At 41.8% G+C, this 20,173-nt stretch overlaps 1 protein-coding gene across 1 annotated transcript in view; it reads right to left on the bottom strand.

Moving 5' to 3' along the window:
- The window catches only part of HFM1 (helicase for meiosis 1), a 123,417-nt gene that overhangs the window by 24,146 nt on the left and 79,098 nt on the right, over positions 1 to 20,173 (bottom strand). The window contains exons 26-34 of the mRNA XM_073358226.1: positions 15,363 to 15,446; positions 12,416 to 12,573; positions 11,389 to 11,492; positions 10,779 to 10,931; positions 10,085 to 10,180; positions 9,537 to 9,655; positions 8,585 to 8,670; positions 8,324 to 8,433; positions 6,778 to 7,014 (exon numbers count right to left, since the gene is read on the bottom strand). Of these exons, the coding sequence (XP_073214327.1) occupies positions 6,778 to 7,014; positions 8,324 to 8,433; positions 8,585 to 8,670; positions 9,537 to 9,655; positions 10,085 to 10,180; positions 10,779 to 10,931; positions 11,389 to 11,492; positions 12,416 to 12,573; positions 15,363 to 15,446 (1,147 nt within the window). The remainder of the gene's footprint in view (positions 1 to 6,777; positions 7,015 to 8,323; positions 8,434 to 8,584; positions 8,671 to 9,536; positions 9,656 to 10,084; positions 10,181 to 10,778; positions 10,932 to 11,388; positions 11,493 to 12,415; positions 12,574 to 15,362; positions 15,447 to 20,173) is intronic.

Genomic DNA, 20,173 nt, shown 5'->3' with positions numbered 1-20,173 from the left:
AGGCCAAAAAGAAGAACTCTGTACTGAAAATGGTTGTGACCGATTGCAAATTGTAGGAAGCGTCTGTGAGCTGGATGAATTGATATATGAAAATAAGCATCCTGTAGGTCGAGGGCTGTGAACCAGTCCTCTTGATCCAGTGCAGGAATCATTGTGCCCAGTGTGACCATCTTGAATTTTTGTGTCCTCGCGAATTTGTTCAGTCAGCGTAGATGTAGTATAGGCCTCCATCCCCCAGTCTTTTTCTGGGTCAGGAAGTAATGGGAGTAGAATCCTTTCCCTCAGTGTTGCATCGGCACAGGTTCTACTGTGCCTAGCTAGAGAAGGTGAGCCACTTCTACGCAAAGTAGGTGCTTGTGAGAGGGGTCCCTGAAGAGGGATGGGGAAGGGTAGGAGGATAGGATATGAATGGGATAGAGTAACCGGACTGAACTATTTCGAGGACCCAGCGATCCTGTGTAATACGCTGCAAGGCATGTTGGAAACTCTGGAGGCGGTGGACAAATGGGCAAGTAGGGTGTGGAATCAAGGGGTGGTCACCCAGACCCTCGACCAACATTGCAAAATTGTTGTTTATTCCTGGATGGGTGGGAGGTGGTTGCTTGAGCTTGATTTTGTCTGCGCTTAGGGGGTCTAGAGAGATTCCCATTTATGTCCTATGGTTTGGGTTGACGCCGATAATATTGTTGTGTGCGTGATCTTTGGTAAGGTTGGTATCGTTGTCTTCTGGGAAGAGATGGGTGAATATCCAGGGTTCGCAGTGTTGCTCTAGAATTTTTCATATTGTGAAGTAGTTCATCCGATTTTTTTTTAGAAAACGGTTTGTCTTTATCAAAGGGGAGGTCCTCCACTTTGGTCTGCAGATCTTTAGGGATGCCAGATGCAGAAAGCCATTAAGATCTGCGCATAACCACAGCAGTCGCAGTAGTACAGGCTGCTGTGTCTGCCATGTCTAAAAAGGCTTGTAGGGCCATTCTGGAAAATCAATTGGCCCTTGCTCAGAATTGATTTAAAGTCCGCTCTCCTGTCCTCTGGATGTAGGAGGCAAATTCAAAAAGTTTATTGTAGTTATCAAGGTCGTAACTGGTGAGGAGTGCAGAGCAGTTTGCAATCCTGAATTGTAGAGTGGAGGATGTGTAAACCTTGCATCCTAAGACGTCAAGGTGTTTAAGGTCCTTGTCTTGCGGGATGGGCCGATATCGTGGTTGTTTCGTCCTTTGTGCGACTGCATCCATGACAAGAGAGTTCGGTTGTGGGGTGAGAAAATAGGAAGTCAGCATCCTTAGCAGGAACATAGTATTTACATTCGGCCTTTCTGCAGGTAGCTAATAAAGAAGGTGGAGTGTGCCAGAGTGTCAGCTGGTTCCAGGGGTGCTTCAATTATAGGGAGCGTGATCTTTGAGGGTGCAGAGGGTTGAAGGATTCTGCAGAGTTTGTGTTGTGTCTCCTGAACCTCTTCTAGGGGGATGCCTTGACTGAGTGCCACCCTCTTGAAAAGCTCTTGAAATTGTTTACAGTCATCCACATTCTGTGGAGGCGGGGGGGAGAGGGCTCTGTCTGGAGCAGATGGAGAATTAGGGGTCGGTGAGTCAGGATATGGTTCATAGCTCATGTTCTCAGGAGGGGGTTCAGGTACTCTAGAAGTGAACAGAGCTGGAGATCGAGGCACAGAAGCGGTTTCGTGCAAGAGGTCTGAGGATGTGGCCAAGGGTACCACTGGGGCCAAGGCATAGGGTAGGAGAACCCAGGTGCTGTCCACGGGGGAAGGGAAGGGAAGTAGGGAAACTGAGACTGGTAGCTGAGGACCGTAGCCTGAGGTGGAAGAGGGTCCGGTGGAGGAGGAGAGGCAGGTGGCGAGAACTCCACCTGCTGCTGTGTATCGTGTTCGCAGTCCCTGAAGGTAGCCAGTTCAGGTGGTGAGAGTGGCTGTTCGAAGAGTGAGCCCTGTGTATCCAGAAACAGAGTTAGGCTCAGGTGGCACTGAGAGGTCACACTGAGTGAGGAACTGTTGCTCCTGCTCCCTGGGCTGCGCTGAGCCTGGTCTGTGCTCTAGCGCATTTGCAAGTTGAAGAGGAAGGGTCAGCGGTGCCGCAGGTCTGTTGGCGGTGCCCTGCAGGGGGTCCACTGCTGGTGCCGGGGCAGGAGGCAGGCCCGGTGCCGAAATCCTTTCTGGCACTGGGGCAGAGTGCGCAGTCGGCACCGCGGCTATTTTTAGCGCAGAAGGGGTCAGTGCTGACGTCCTTGTTGGCACCGGGGCAGAGTGCACAGCTAGCACCGTGGCTATTTTTAGTGCTGAGGCACTCGGTGCCGCGGAGACCCTTCCGGTACGGGAGGTTGGGTTCCTGCCTCTGCGGTCTGTGGGAGCCACAGCTGAGGCTTTAGAAAGAGCTGAGACGCCTGCCTGTGGCGCTGTCAGCACAGAGGGTAAGGATCTCTTTACCTTTGTCAGAGTCTCCTTTACCAAAGGAGACCCTTTACCTTTGTCAGAGTCTCTCCTATGAGACTACTGTGCTTCTTGCCTCTGTTCCAAAAAGGGTGAAGCAATGTTCTCCACTGGTTTGGATCTGGCCGGGGAGCGGGTTTAACTTTCTCCGAAAGCGGCTGCAGAGATTTTTTCATCAGAAGCATTTTAAGCCACAGGTCCCTGTCGTGCCGAGCCCTTGACTTGAGGCTTGTACAGTGGAGGCACTTTGCAGGAATGTGGGTTTCTCCAAGGCACTTCACACAATGTGAGTGCCCATCAGACCATGGCATGGAGTCCTGACAGGAAACACACTTTTTGAATCCTGAAGCCCCTGGCATTGTGAACTAGAAATGGCAGGGGAGAGTGTCTCAGCAGGAGACAAGCCTGAAGCGAAAAGTTATTGTTTTTTTTAACTAAGTAACTAACTATGTAACTACACTAAAGGAAGGGAAACAACTGGGATGTAACTAATGACAATTTCTATATTCTTTGATACTTTATGCCTACAGAGACCAGGGAAGAGAAGTAGCACTGCTCCGAGTCCCGTCTTCAGCCGGGGACGGTTGAGAAGGAACTGAAGGGGGTGCGGGATGCAGGCACTCAGGAAGATTCCAACGAGACGGGAGATACCAACTGAGTGCCTGCGTCCCGACCAGGCACTGCTACCGAAAATCTCCGATCAATGGCGCCGGGATGCACCAGCACCTAGAGTGGAGCACCCACAGGGACAGCACTTGAAGAAGAAGAAGAGAGCTACTCTCTTCTTCTGATGGGGAGCGGTGCTGCTGAGGCAGGGACACAGAGGGAGGTCTCAAGGTGGGTTTACCCCTGCACCGGGGTATTGCTGGAGCCAGTGTGGGCGGCACCAGTAGCGTCGGGATCTCCTGTGCAGCCTGCAGGGCGTCGGGTGTCGACAGGACCTCTAGTTGACGGAGGCCCTCGTCACCGTCCAGCATGGCAGGCATGTTACAGGATTGGCTAGACCACTCGACTTGAGCTGGGGCCCGACTCCCTGATGGATGTGCTGAGCTGCCCAGCACGGGTCTTTGCTCTCCTCTGGCCCTCTCCTTTCCCTTATGGGAAGTGGGAGATCTTCCCCTCATGGTCCTCTTCAGCTTCTTGGCCAGATCCAGAGAAGGGGATCGGTGCCAGCTTGTAGATGGCACTGGCGGGGCGCTCTGCACCGATACTGCGGTGTTTGGGGCCGAGTCAGACCTCTGCTCCGGTGCCAGAGTTAGTGCAGACTCCATCAGGAGCGCCCTGAGAAGGATGTCTCTCTCCTTTTTTGACCGGGGTTTAAAGGATTTACCAGTGTGACACTTGTCACTTATGTGCCCTTCGCCCAGACACCTTAAACAGCTACTGTGCGGGTCACTGATGGGCATAGGCTGCTTACAACTATCACAGTCTTAAAGCATGGGGACCAGGGCATGCTCTGTCCCTAGGCTGAATCCCATCCAGGACCGGCTAAATTAGAATCAACACTAAGGGAACTATTAACTATGTACAACTATTTTACAGGAAAACGTTCATAAGAAACACTGAACGAGCAAAATGCTAGCTGAAGCAGCAGACGTTCCAGCACCATCACTGACGGCAAGAAGGAACTGAGGGTGGAGGGAACCAGAGGGTGCCAGAGTTGGTCCCCTATGGATACTACTGAGGGAAAAACTTCCGGCACCAGTGCACGTGGCGAGCACACACAGCTAATATGGAATGGACATGAGCAAGCACTTGAAGAGGAGGAGGTTGGAGGATATTTTTGCCTTATCTCACCCTCAGAGAGTTAAGTTTCAGTCTGTCCCTGGGTGCGAAGCATTATGGGAGCCAGAACCGATGGATCCAGTGTGACTATGGACATGATCATCAGTGGACCCTGCTGGGAGTCAATCATCAAAGAGGAGTCCAACTTGGAGATTTCAGTTGGTGCTTATCTTCCAGCTTAAGAGTTGGAGCCAGAGCCAGTACCGACGGATACTTTCTCCTTTGCGCCTTACTCTTGTGGCCAGAAGATTTAGGTGGACCTAAGTCTTTAGGACACACATAACTTGAATAGAGACAGAAAGGGAGCCTCTCTTTTAAGAGCAGATCTAGGAGATATGTTCGTATGTCTATGAGAGTGCCCCTTACTCTCATGAAAGCCCTAAAGTAATGATTCCTTGGGCTTAACAACTCGTCTCTATTCCAGAGCTTGTCCTCAAAGGGGCACTGCTCACAGCCTGAAGCCGATGTACAGGAGTTCTCCCCAGCCTGGATCTGATGGGAGTCTCATGGCCTTCTCCATAAGGTACTTTCTCAGTCAAAGCTCTCGTCCATCTCAGTTTCAGGGAGGGAAGCAGCAGCAGTTGCTGCACTTGGCAGAGATATAAGCCTCCCCAAGGCAGTAAAGGCAGCATTGGTGTTCATCACTGATCGAGAAGGAGCAGGTATAGGAGAGACAGTTCTAAAAACCTGGGACTCTGGGCACAGTCCTTCTCCCAAAGGGAAAAATGGAAAAAGGTCCCTGAGGTGGGGGAAACTACTAATATGGTAAAATACTAGAACTCTGTACAAGATGTAGACAATACTCTTTGGAGACAGAGGATTCTGACTCAGGCTATGCTGAGGTAAGAAGGAACTGGAGAGATATCAGTTCAAACCACCCCTTATACCTTTGGTATGGAATATGAGAACAACTGCACAGGTGTGGTCCAACAGACACTATTTGCTAGAAATCTCTGGTCTCAAGTGCATGATGCGCCTGTGTGTCCACATGTGGAATACACATAGGGACCACCATTTGAAGAAGAAACTAATTTAGACAGGTGTTTTTACCATTGTATTGGTCAACTCTGCTCAGAGTGGGGATAGACAAAATGGTGGTGAAAACAGTTTAGCCTGCTTGAGCCCTATCTATGGTACAGCTCCTGCCATTGCTACCAACAGGGGTGAATTAAGGGTCATGTTTTTGTCAGTGTAGATGCAGCCTATTTTAAGAGTTTAACTTAACATTTGTAAAACTCCCATTTTTTTCTGGTGCTTTACCTGTTGATTAATTTTAAAGTTAACATTTATCCACACTGCAGCATAAATAAAAAACAACAAATTCACATATTTACAAAATTATCACGAATTCTGAATTGATCTATCATTTGACTTTCATGATAATTTGGAGACTTTTAATACACTTGTTTCCTTATATTTCTTTTCTATTGATTTTAAGCACGTATATAGCTGCAGAAGAACAGAAGGAAATACATTGCAAGTGTATTTACTTTAATATGGTTACATTCACTTGTGAGTACAAGTAATGCTTAATTCAATATGCACTTTAACAAAGGTTTATTTTGTCTTCAAAACCACACTGCTTATTGAAACATAGAAAGCAGAAGGGCCAAAACAATTCCTAATTTTCAGAAACCATTATTTTCCTAACTTAAAGCATGCATCCTGATAGAGCTATCCTACCCAGGCCCTGGTGAATAGGCCCAATTCTGCAAATTCCATTTACTTCACTGAGATTTGAAGGTGCTCTGCACCTTATAGAAAAGGGCCTAAAAAGTGAATATTTACATGGAGAGACAGTGGAAGAAAGGAAACTTTCCCTTCTCGCAACCTGTATTCTAATCAAATACTGTGGATGGCTCTTCCAGTCATCTGTCTTTGTGAGAGGGATTGGTTATGGACTCAATCAGGAAGAACCAGCTTCACTGTGATTGTGAAATAGGGAATAATACACATGAAATCAGGTCCATGAACCTGACTATGATATAATGTATGGGGAAAAGGTGGATATGGTGTCTGTAATTCAGGCCACAAAAAGGGAGTAATCTTTGGCAATTGCAAAGTAATTTCAGCATTTAGACAGTAGAACTTGCCTGCTGAAAAAAGGCAAAATCTATTGATCTTAAAATCTCTGAAGTCTATGGTGATTGAGAGGGCTAGCAAGTGCTGAGTCTATAATTTGTTGGTAAGGCCTACAATTAACTGTACCAAATTGGAAACAATTTAAGTGAAAACATTAACTATTTCCCTGCTCATCATTTTAACAAACACCCAACTTCTGAGACTGTGAATGAAGGTTGAGTAGAAAACTATCTTTGATATTTAGGCTGCAATAATCTTGAATGAAAAATCTGTCTTTAAACAACAATTCTAAATCAGCTGGTCAATTAAGTTACCCACAGATTTTAAGTTAAATTTTACTTCAGATCATAATCACTTTTAACAAAAAGGGGGCAAAGAGTTAATTTGAGGAAGATTATCTGGTGCACTGTCCATTTGGTACATACAGTGACAATTATAAACAATAGGTTACACCAAAATAATTTTACCTAAATCTCTACTCTCCACACCAGTGAAAAAGCTGCTAGCATGTATTAATTTGTCATCAAAATCATCCCAAACTTCATCTCCCAATTCAAAGTTCACATTCAAAGCCTCTGAAAACCAAGAGCTGCTTTTATCTGCATTAGTCAAATGCTGCATTAAAGATTCTTTAAAATTTTTCTTTGACGTCATTGTCTGATGGCTCTCCTCACTTACAGTCACAGAATGTTCCCAAGAGAAATCTGTAATGCAATTATAATAGGGGTGTAAAACTCTGGATTACATGCTTAAGAGTATTTGTTCAACCTATAAAAAAAGCAAACTATGTTAGCTACACACTTTTTCTCAACATTATTTTAAGAAAACAGTCATCTTCACAGCAAATTCCAGCAAGGGACCCTTATAAAGAATATTTCAAGTCACCTCTGATTTAATTTTTTCTTCAAGTGTGAGAATTATGGTTTGATAGAGTGCAAGTTTAAAACGGACAAGCCCAGTCCCTTTACCTTCCCACCCCATTCATTTGCTCTTTATTCACTCTATTTAGTCTTACTCACTGTCTCCCTCTCCTATAAATTCAACTCCCCAAAACTAATCACAGCAGACTAACACATTTTAAACAATTAATTTTAAAAGCATTTAACTAAAATATGTAGAGATAGCTGCACTAAAACATTATTTGAGAGTACTATGCAGAAGGGTTTTCATTTCCTTTCATTGCTTGAGTAGCAGAAATGAGCATAAGCAGATGTGGAGGCAGTACATTTCTGGAGATACACATTCAAGTTAGCAGTATTTTCTATTTCTTTTGTTACCTTTTGAACACTGGAAATAGAACACAATTGTATACTGTAAATCGCCGTGCACTAGAAATGGAAAGCACTTAACATGCAGTGTATGTAAATGAAAATAGTTTATGTGGTAGGATTGGGACCTTCATCAACAATGATGGGAAGCAGCAATAAAGTTTCATTGACTATTGATATATGCTCACATTTATGGAGCAATTAGAACCTTGAAAGATATTAAAATAAAACTTTAGTTTTTAATATAAATAGAGAGGTTTTACTAAAGGTTAATTTAGCTGTTTTAAGAGCCCAACAATACAAAGCATAATGCTCACTTTTCACTCAGATACTCCACTGATGATGGGAAACGTGTGTGGAAAAAGAAGGAGATAGAGGTAAACTATCTGATGCATTACAACTGGCATCAATGGGAATGAGCACAGTCATAAGCATCCAACTCAGTAATAAGTTTTTACAGAATTGGGCCCTAAGGTATTAGAACTAACCAGTACATTTTTCCTTTAAGGGACATTTATTGGCTGAGATCTGTTCTTGAAACTTTAATTGATTTTTAGAAGAAAAGCCAATGTCAAATCAAGTTCCTTACCTTGACAGAACATATTGTATTGCCCTAATTATGCAGTTCCCTGCAGCACTATGGTGGTTGCTGTAGTGATTTCAACAGGTTTAATTCTGCAAGAAACGTTTAATTCAAAACAATGAAAAAAATCATAGAAAATCTCATACATTAGTAATAACTTACCACTCTTTTCATAACTCTCTGATTGCAGTTGGTTCTGAGGTCTACCAAGGATGTTAACATTATTCCAGTGTTCTCGTGAAGCTGAGGCAGAAGACTGTGTGTAGTCAGACCTTCATACAAATCAGTAAAACAGAGTCACAAGAAAGTTGCAAATTAAAAATAATTTGATTCATAAAACAGGTCTTCACTGCTTATGCCAGTGAGAGAATTTAAACTGAGCAGGTTTTAAATTTTATTTTACTTATAGCGATAATATAATACCTTGGCAATGCTGGCAGCAAAGATTTCGGTGTAAAAACAAATGGTTTCAGATCCACATTTTGAGATTTATTTAACTGTATCTGCATCTAAAAAAAATTATTACAGATGATTAGTGTATTATTGTAAATAGTCTGCATCACACCACTTGCACTTTCCAAAAAATAGGGAAGCCACTATAGGAAGAAAGTTGTTATTCATATTTTATAGAATTAATGCATGAAATGTGCAGCTACCTGATGGAACAGATTTTTTAAAAAGTTTTATAAATCACATTACTCAATTTAGCCAGTGAGATCTTGGAGTAATGCAAATATCTCAGCAAGACCAGACTGTTAACCACACTTCTTTCTCTGTTATCTATGGGCCAAATCATCCTCCACTGCAGAAAAAACTGCAAGGAGGGGGAAATAAGCATTGCAGAAACTCAGATGCTACATTCTTCCCATAGGGAAGAGAGATTTGCAGGCACATCCAGGGGGCAAAGCGCTTAGCCTTGATACTTTGTAGAGTCTAAGAATCTAAAAATAATGTTACTCTTAACATCTCCCCTGGCAGCATAATTCTCTCAGGACACCAGTATTAATTTTTACTTATAATTTCAGGTAGTATTTCCCTAGGTTGCCACATAGAATGGTGGCTTCCAGCTATGCCTGCTACTTAGTCCACCATACTTTCCTAAATCTGCAGAGTACAAATCAGGCAGTGTTTGCAGAAAAAGGCTTCCACAGGCTCATGGGAAGCATACAACTTAGCAGCTACACCCTTCCAAGATTACTGGGCCTTTCCTATCTTTTTTGTGTTCCTTTGCTATTTCCATATTTCACAGCAATGGGACACATTTGATCCTATGTGTCTGTATGTGATTAACAAAATACCTTCAACCCATAATACTTATATATTCAATAAATAAGATTAAATAAAAAAAATTTCAGGAACGTGTGTTAAAACGAACCTTTAGTCGTTTGACTGGGGGAACTGATGAAATTGCATTTCTGTTCCTTAAATCAGCTAGGTATGAAGAAAACTTTGAATCTCTCTTTAACTCAGATTTCTGTGAAACTCCAATTTTACCTAAGAAAAGGAATTGAAGATTCTTCAGATTAAATTTTAGGGGTAAAATACAGGCCCCATTTGAGTCAATGGGAATTTTGACTTCAACAGGGCTAAGATTTCATCTTAGATGTTTTATAAGAGACAATTTTTGATGCATTTGTTTTCATACAAAAATATGAAAAGCTTGACATTGCTATCAAATTCTGTAAAATATTACTCTTCGTTGTATTCGCTACAGAATAATTATACTGCAGTTATTTATTAATTTTTACTTTTTAGATTGCATCATAGTGACATTTTAAGCATGATTCTCTTGCTGTGTACTCTTTTTATACCAATGTCACCATTAATATCAACAAAATTAATCCTAATTTACACTTGTGTAAATGAGGGAATTAGATCCTTTGAATTTAGATGTTAGAAATAATGAGGTTTCATGAAACTCACAGCAGTCGTGTCCACATACATCTTTATTTTTACAGTGATGGCTGCATTCTCTGTTCCCAAGTTTCATGTAGGTGGTCTCTCGGTTACAGGCACCTCCTGAGGTAATAGAAGAAGAAATGCTGCCGTTTTTCTATTTCACTGATTTTATTGAGGGTTTCTCAGGGAGAAAAAGGAACAAAGTCATCCATGACACTAGATTTTTGTTCACCCTCAAAAAACTTTTGGGTCAAAAAAGTCAACTGCTTCTTGTTTGTCAGAGAGACTTCCTCTTTGGGTTGCTAAGACTGTTTTCATAGCAAAGCAATAACTGTTCCCACTAAAAGCTGTGAGCATCATGTCAACACCACCCTAAAACTCTGAAGGCATGAGGTACTAGATGTCCAACTTCTCTCCCTAATTCATTTCCCTATGGAAACGTACTTCACTACCTATTGAGCCAATACAGCAACACTTTATGCCCTTGTTGTGACTTGATGGAAATAGTCACAACTGTCTATACTGGATTCAAAGCCACAGTACACTAAATTCCTTAATATATTGTAGTGTGTTTTCATACAACATTTTACCCAAAAGTGAAGAAAGATGAACAAATATGGGGCCCAGTCCGGCTCATATTGAAGTAACTGACCAAACGTCCATTGACCTCAACAGGAGCAGGATATGGGACTCTATTCTTTAGAGTATTATTAATTACCTGTATCCTTTCTCGCTCCTGTTGATCTTATTGAAGAGGCATGATACATAGGTGAAGACTCAGCTTCTAATTTTCTTTGTAAAACCACTTCATTTCCAAACCTTTTTGGTCCTAAGTAAAAGGCTGTATAGTTTTGCTGAATATCCACCCCAACTTTTAGAAATGGAACACAAAAATGTTTATGTAAATTGAAAAATATTTTCTTATATTACCATTTACACAAGGTTAAAGACAAGGAGCGATTTGCCATTAAGAGAATCAATGTTAAATCAGGCAAATCTGATATGATGAATTGGTATGTGGCTCAGAACTGATGGAGAGGAGATTGGAAAACTTTGGGGATGGATGGGGATAAGTATGGGCTGAAATGTTTTGGAGTCGTCTTCTAAAGAGTTTTGGGGAGAAGGGCTCAGGTTAAATCCTAGGGAGCAAGGAGAGATGACTTGCAACGTATATGACACTAACATGAAACAGTTACATTAGAAAAAAAATCTCATAATTAATTAATTTTTATTGAAGTTTTGGGTTGGTATAAAGGAAACTGGTTTCACTATTTATTCAACATCTTTAAAAGTATATTTTAAAGTACTAATCATATCAATAAACCTACCATATTCAGAGCTAATTAAATTTATACTAAGTTCCTCAGATTTAAGAGCTCTTTTCACTTCAATTTTTTTAGTCCAATTTCCATTTTTCAGCAAGACAGAATCCCTGCAACATATAATAATATAATGATTATATATACTGTCCATCAATGGACAGTAAGATAGTGGTAAACATTTTATGAAAAAAAGTCACGTTATTTGCGATGCTAGCAGTATGGAAATCTGGTAAAAGACCATAGAGCAGTTTTGATTCAGGGGATCAAATTGATGAGGGGTCTCAAAAACATTCCAATAGGATGTGCCTTCAGGGATGCAGCCCTAAGATAGCCAGGGTCCTGAGATGACATTCCAGTTTTGCAAGGTGGAAAGAGCACGCCTTCCTCTTTGTGAGGACTTGATCAGGACCCAGGTGCAGGTCATTTAGTTGGAGAAGATTTATTTTACTCTTTGTTTCCCATTCCCTTCATGTACAGCTCATCCAACTGGAGAGAGAGTGTCTAATTCCTCCGCCAGGTGAAAAAAACGTGTGTAGGGAAGGTAGGCAAGTGCTGCCTATGTAAATAATTCAGTACCTAATTTTCATGAGTAACAATTCAAAAAGTTTCCTTTCTGTAAGCATTAAGTAATGTAAATTTTGTGTATTTATATTAAAACTGGATGCTTTTGGCTTCAATATAATCAATAAAATTGATAACACAACTGCACAGATATTTAGAATGGCATGATATATGCAAGGGGACTGACTTTTTTGGACTGCGCCTTGTTTAGCCATTTACACCAGTGCAAAGCACCTGTAAAATGCTACGAAATCAGGAAGCACTTTATACGCATTTTGCACAGGACACAGAGCAACAGAGAATAGGGCCTAGGGAATCCATTTGCAGCAGGACTTCCACTAAAATAACAGATATTTCGTTAGTCTCATTAATATAAAAAATGTTACACCAACTATATATTATTTGACTCTTCATGGAAATAATACAAAATGACATTCCTAAAGATGTAAATAACATGACTGATCACACTTACATAATTTTCTGTTTAAAAACCACTTGATTATCAGCATCTCCTATGAGTAAGGTTACATAGTGAAAATCTGGTGCAGTTCTCTTAATCTGAAGTTGTTCAAAGTTTGTTAATATGATGGTCACTAAGATTTCAGCCACTGTATCATTATATTTTGCAAGCTAGGAAAATAAATCATACATAAAATGATATAACCAGTAAAAACACTTCAGAGTAAGCCACACTCCTTTTCATGAATTTGTACACCAAGAACAAAGGCTCAATTTGGACAGGTGCAATTTCAACAGAACACACATTTATTTTGTCCACAATCAGAAAGGGCGATCATCGTGAGTTCATTGCCGAGATTCTAAGTTTGAATGACTGTTCAAAGATGCTCTGCACTTCTAGCCAAAGATGAATGGAACAGCACAGAAAAACCCCTTCTGTTCACTGCCAAGGAAAATAGAAACCTGATTCTATGAGGGATGCCCACCAGTGATTTCTGGTGGAACAGTCTGTTTACTAGTAAATCCAAAGATAGATATGAATGCTCCTCATGTATCCATTGCTGGAGTTCAAACACCAGAAATAAAGATTCATGCCCTGTTTCTACTAGCATTTCAACATGTTTTACAGTCTTTAAACCAGGTGCTTTCTAGAAATATGGAATTTATAAAATACCTATTTTACTAGAACTTTATTAAGTAATCCTAGTGTTTTCAAAATATGTCAGACTGGTGATGCAAGTGAATCAACTATTATTCCATTCACCCAAATAACAAGTTCATTACAGACAGCAGCAAGGCAAGCTTTCTCAGCACTTGCCCTGTTCCTCATTCGAATGAGTATCTGTCTGATTTAGAAGGAGACTACTTTAGGCGAGTGAAGCTAGTTCGGTCTCCATTCTTTTTCTAATGTTAAGACTGCAATGATGAGCGCTAATCATGGCAGTTTTGAGAGTGGACTTTTTTCATGACAAATTAGACTGAGACCATCAACTTCTTTCTCACAAACCCCTAAAGAACCTTCCTATTATAATGACTTACAGTCACAACTGCCAGTTCTATGTGGGAGACAAGGGGCAGGAGGGAATATTTTTTATTGGACTTACTTCTGTTCGTGAGTGAGACAAGCTTTCAGGCTTACATAGGTTTCGGAGTAGTAGCTGTGTTAGTCTGTATTTACAAAAAGAAAAGGAGTACTTGTGTAACCTTAGAGACTAACAAATTTGAGCATAAGCTTACATAGAGCTCTTCTTCAGGTCTGGTAGAAGCAGCAGCTCAAAAGTTCGTCTCTCTCACCAACAGAAGTTGATCCAATCAAAGATATTGCCTCACCCACCTTGTCTCTCTAATATCCTGGGACTGACAACTACAACACTGCATAGTTCAGTCTGGCTCACGTTGGTAATCTAACAGTCAAAGCTTCCGTATCCCTTTACTAAGTTTAACAGCTGGGTACTAATTATACCATTTAAAAGATTAATCAGTGGTTAATGGAAGACAGTAACATGATCACCAAATTCTAAAAAAATGAACTGTGCCCGTAATTTTGAAGAATTTTTATGGAAAATATGGGAAATAATTGCTTTGGAGAAACTTATGGTAAAAACAAAGTGTATTTTACATGTATGTATATTTTTCATAAACAATATAATGCTATTTCAAATGCTGATTTGAGATGTCTTGGTTTTTTTCAGTTACTGATATCAGCTATTATGGGTCCAATTTGGATTATATAAATTAAAATATAATCACAATAAATCTTGGCTGAAAAAGAGTAAATACATTAAATACTGATCCTCTATTGTTGGCATAAACAAAAAATGCATCAGACACAAATACATGTGTCAAAATCTTAGCTTCACAGGAAAGAATACCGAATAAGACAAGAAAAATCCTCCTTTTCTCCTATTAATTCGTATGTAAATATGTCTGGGGATGAAGCAAGAAAACTAGATACTTCTTGCTTCAATTTTATAGGAGAAAAAAACTTTAATAATGCAGGCCGATCTTTGTGCAGCATTTATCATTGTTAACTTTTCCTTCTGAAAAGGATTTTAGACTTACTAATACATTATTCAAGTACTTGTGCTAATCTACAAAATGACAGACTAAAACGGAATTGATTATTATAATAGTCATAACACTTTAAACTTATATCAAGTTTTTCATCTTCAAAGTACAAACTGTAACTAATTGTCTTAACAACTCTATGAGGCAATTAAGTGTTATTATCCACATTTTGCAGATGAGAAAGCTGAGGCAGACTGGTTAAGTGACTTGCCCAACACCACAGAGGGAGTGAGTATCAGAATTCAGGATTTCCTGTCTCCCACCCAAAGCATTAGGTCATGACTCCTTTGATATGCATGGTATCAATTATTTGATTCTAATCAGCTATTGTTTCTGTATGTTCCTGAATCTGATATCTAAAAACAGAAAAAAGTTCTTATTGACCTCTTTTTGCCTCATGTTTGATATTTAAGATGGAAGAGAGCTGTCAGATTTACATATTCAAAAGAGCTAGATCAATAGGTGAACTGTCTCCTTTCGCATCTTTTAACATAAAAAGGTTGCTGACAAACAGAAGAAACAAGAAAAGAAAGAGATCAGATATTTTGTGTAGAATGTAGACAACTAACTCAAGAAGTCTTTGAATGAACTTGTGTTTCAGGAACATTTGATTTCTTATGACAATATTTCCTAAAATGTGGAGTGTGGCCATAGAGAGGTCACAAAGAACAATGTTAGGAACACACAATATATATAAATTAAATGGGCAGGCCTTTAACAACACATGGAAAGGTTGAAGAGGGCATGCCTCATTTCATATTCCCCGATGTGGAACTTACACATTTACTATTGTAATATTTTATTGAAACATTTTATTTTTACTATGTTAGCAGAATTCTAAAGCAAAACAATCATAAAAAGCATTACCCAGTAAAGCAATTGGAAGAATTTACCTGTTCAATGCCAAGTTCATATTTTGGCAGGTGTAGCACAGATTCTTTTATTTGGTTTCCAAAAGGAGGATGTCTGTTTAAAATCTGCAAATATTTAGTTTTATTTCTGATATATTACAAGTCATCATGTTTTACCAGTAATAAAAATAACTTCCAAATAAACAAGTTTAACAAGAGAATGCACAGGATCACCTACAACTACCCTTAATATCAAAGAAGTTGGAGGTTTCCATATCGTTTGAAGATTTGGCCCATAATTTGCAAATACTGTACTTATTATTAAAGAGGGATAATTATTTTCCAGGGATGGTATAATTTCTTCTTTCCTCATCCTGATGAAGGAATGTCTTAACTGGAAGTAGTTATTGCTTCACCAACCAGGAAAGAATTGACAAGAAAAAATATCAGTTGCTCTGATGTACAATAACTGTTCAGCCACAAGCAGAATAGTCTCTCAGAGGTTGACTCTCACCTCTCTCATAATCCTCAACAGGCAAGGAACTTGGAACCTACTAAACTCCTTAGTCCCCCACCCCCTCCGCTCACACAAAAAAAAATGCTATAGAAGACTGCCTCCATTAAAATGGATCAGATCACGCTAGAATGAATATGAACAACTTTATCTGATAAATTATACTATTCAGAGTAAGGGCGGGGGAACCCTAGTCCTGGGTAAGGTCTATTCTTGAGAGAAAACTGAGATAGCACATATATGGAGGTCCAAGCATAATTTCATACAAATAAGTGTTTCGGGACCATCGAGAGCGTCTATTGTCGTTTTGGAAGGACCATAGTTCCTCTACATTACTGTGGAGTAGGAGAAAGGAGTTGTTTTAGATGCAGGATTGGCAATACCACAATAAAAAGAAGTTACTAGATGACCCAGCATCCACAGGGGTTCCCCTAAGGCAGTGGTTCTCAAACTTTTTTTTTTTGTGAACCACTTGAAAATTGCTGAGGGTCTCGGCAGACCACTTAATGATCTTTCCAAATGTTTGTACTGATAGCTAACTACCGTAAAAAAAAAAACGGGTTTTTTTGTTCTATAAATAAAAGCACACAACTCATAGTTTAATATCAGTAATCTTACTTTTCTAATGTGATGGATGTGCCCTCTCTCCCACACTGCAGCAGCCCTCAAGCTGGCACTGGGAAGGAGGGTGGGGGGTCTCTTCCCCGCCACAGTAGCCACAGAGCTAAGCCTGGGAAGGAGGGCCATCTCTCCCTGGCAGCCGCACCCCTGGGGCTGGGAAAAGTCGCCTCTTTCTCTGGCGGCTGCACCCCTGCACATCCCAAATTCGCCCTACCCCCTCTTCTCACCTCACTTACCTCTCCCACCTATCCCCTATTCCTCCCAAGGCCACCACCTCACCTTACATGTGTGTCTTCTCCCGGGTACAGGCACCTAATTGTGGACCCATGCCTCTGCAACTCTACTAATTAGGTGGATGGCCCTTCACTGTCTTGTGTGCAGCTGCCTAGGCGCACACCTTAGAGGAAACTATCTGCGAACCACCTGAATTGAGTTCACAGACCACTGGTGGTCCACGGGCCATAGTTTGAGAACCTCTGCCCTAAGGAAATGTACATTGTCCTAATGTTATAGGCTAGTAGCACCACCTATTAAAGTTTCCTGACATTTTCAATTCTAAGACACTATTTTCAGTCACTTAAAACTCTGTCAAACTTTAACCATTAGGCTGAAATTTTCCATTTTTTGGTGTCTGTCACAGGCTGAACTTTTTGGGCAGGAGGGTAAATGTTTCAGCTAAAACAGTTCATCTTCTTCCAAGAATGAGGTTTGCAAAACAAAGCTTTTTTTCTTATGTCAAAAGAATTCTGGTGACTTTTTCTTTGAGAAGCTCTATCACCCCCAGACTTCGGAGCAGGGAACTGACATTTGGCAAGAGTGGCCTTTGTGTTAGGGATCAGAGTAACAGCCGTGTTAGTCTGTATTCGCAAAAAGAAAAGGAGTACTTGTGGCACCTTAGAGACTAACCAATTTATTTGAGCATAAGCTTTCGTGAGCTACAGCTCACTTCATCGGATGCATACTGTGGAAAATGTAGAAGATCTTTTTATATACACACAAAGCATGAAAAAATACCTCCTCCCACCCCACTCTCCTGCTGGTAATAGCTTATCTAAAGCTTATCTATAGCTTATCTAAAGCTAAAGTGATCACTCTCCTTACAATGTGTATGATAATCAAGTTGGGCCATTTCCAGCACAAATCCAGGGTTTAACAAGAACGCCGGGGGTGGGGGGGGGTGGGGGGAGGGTTAGGAAAAAAACAAGGGGAAATAGGTTACCTTGCATAATGACTTAGCCACTCCCAGCCTCTATTCAAGCCTAAGTTAATTGTACCCAATTTGCAAATGAATTCCAATTCAACAGTTTCTTGCTGCAGTCTGGATTTGAAGTTTTTTTGTTGTAATATAGCAACTTTTATGTCTGTAATCGCGTGACCAGAGAGATTGAAGTGTACTCTGACTGGTTTATGAATGTTATAATTCTTGACATCTGATTTGTGTCCATTTATTCTTTTACGTAGAGACTGTCTAGTTTGACCAATGTACATGGCAGAGGGGCATTGCTGGCACATATCACATTGGTGGATGTGCAGGTTCAATGTGATATATGCCATCATGTGCCAGCAATGCCCCTCTGCCATGTACATTGGTCAAACTGCTCCGTCCCCGCACAGCTCCTAGTGCTATCCAAACTAGGCATGCACCATGCCCAAACAGGAACAGAGCACGCCTGAACACAGGAATACAGGAGTGAAACAACACTTTCTCTGTAATTGCTGCTCCTATCTGCTATGGGCCGGGGGTGGGGTGGGGAGGGGGGGGGAGGATCAGGCACCAAAACTGAGAACAGGGAGCTTGCCTCTCATGGGCACTCAAGGACCCTGTGCTAAGCCCAGGCAGCATAAGAGAGCAAGCTGCCTGACTTGAATGCATAAAGAACAAGAGCCAGACCAGGGGGAAGGAAAGGAGTAGATTGTAACAAGGAGCTTGGTGACACTGACGCTGAAAGTGGGGGAAGGGGAGAGAGAGACAGTGACTGGCAGTTGTGGGTTGACACTGGGATCTGGGGGGAGCCTTGGACTAATTGGAGCCTGGGACTAAGAGCTGGAGGGGGGAAGGGAGGGACTGGCTGAGCAAGGAGACTGGGACAAGAAGCCTGAGGTGTGGAGACTGGGACTGAACAGGCAAAGAGAGCAACTATCTATGAAATACTGGTAAAATGTGTCTTATCCCCCTCTAGTGCTGGTTCACATAGCAAGAGTAGGTTATCTTCTGCTATCATTTACTCTGTTGGCTTCAGTGGCAGAGGTCAGCGCTGGGGATCTAGAGGTTCTAACCCTGTTGATGAACCATTTGGATGTCAATATGAACACACATGATGGTATTTGTTTTTTCAGTTTGCTTTTTAAAAAAATCTAGGAAATTACACACAAAAACTATGTTAACAGAACAAAAAGGTTGCCAAGTCAAGCACACAAAAAGTCATCTTTTGCAATCTTAATTTGGCACTCTTGTGCATATGGTTCACGATATGGTCTTGGATTACATGACCACATATCTTTTCCTTGAGACCCCTGCCTCATTCAGTGCACAGGATGGACTTCCTCTGGACTGAATCAGGGCTGTGTAGTGCAGGGTATTGTCTAGAACAGTGGTTTTCAAACTTTTTTCTGGTGACCCAGTTGAAGAAAACTGTTGATGCCCATGACCCAAAGGAGCTGGGGATGAGGGGTTTGGGGTGTGGGTGGGGCTCAGGGCTGGGGTGAGGCCTGCAAGGTGAGGCTGGGAATGAGGGGTTCACAGTGTGGGAGGGGCCTCTGGGCTGGGGCAGGGGGTTGGGATGCAAGAGGGGGTCAGGGCTCTGGGCTGGAGGTTCAGGCTCTGGGGTGGGGTCGGGGATGAGGGGTTTGGGATGCAGGAAGGGGCTCCAGATTTTGGGGGGGCTCAGAGCTGGGGTAGGGGATTGGGGTACAGGGTTACCTCGGGTGGCTCCTGGTCAGCGGCAGTGCTAAGGCAGGCTTCCTGCCTGTCCCGGCACTGCAAACCGCGATGCACGCCGGAAGGGGCCAGCAGCAGGTCCGGCTCCTAGGTGGAGGTGCACAAGCATCTCCACGCAGCTCCCGCCCGCAGGCACCGCCCCCACAGCTCCCACTGGGCGGGAACCAGCCAATGGGAGTGCGGAGCTGGTGCTCAGGCAGCTCCCAGAGCCCCTTGACCCCCCCGCCTAGGAGCCAGATCTGCTGTTGGCCACTTCCAGGGCGCAGCACTGTCAGAACAGGTAGGTAATAGCCTGCCTTAGCCAGGCAGTACCGCACTAAATGTGGCAGGGATTCTGCAGAGAAGGTAATATGTGATCATATAATTAAATATTGTATCATAACGCATAAACAAAAGGGAGACAAATTAAGGTTGCACAAGCAATCTTAATTCTGGCATTTTCTGACTTTGGAGTACTTGACTTTGCAACTTTACTATTATTTTATCATACTATAAAAACTATGTATGAGAGAAATTTTAAACCAAGGACAATGAACCAAGTAAGGCCACCTGAGTCATTAAAAAAAAATAAAAAATAAAATTCCAATCTCCCTACCTCCAATGGTAACCTGAATAGCAACCTAACCAAAAGGCCAGAAATGCTTCAAACTGCTGTTCCTCTCCAGAGTAGAGCCAGACCTCGAAAAGCTGCCTCTAGCGCCTACATTAGGTATCTGTACTACACTGTCCTAAACTTTAATGTATTAAATGATGAAACACAAGTAACCAGGGGGAAAAAAC

The sequence above is a fragment of the Lepidochelys kempii genome, chromosome 8 (genome assembly GCF_965140265.1).
Source record: "Lepidochelys kempii isolate rLepKem1 chromosome 8, rLepKem1.hap2, whole genome shotgun sequence".
Classification (NCBI taxonomy): domain Eukaryota; kingdom Metazoa; phylum Chordata; order Testudines; family Cheloniidae; genus Lepidochelys; species Lepidochelys kempii.
This window is presented reverse-complemented; position numbering and strand designations above follow the sequence as displayed.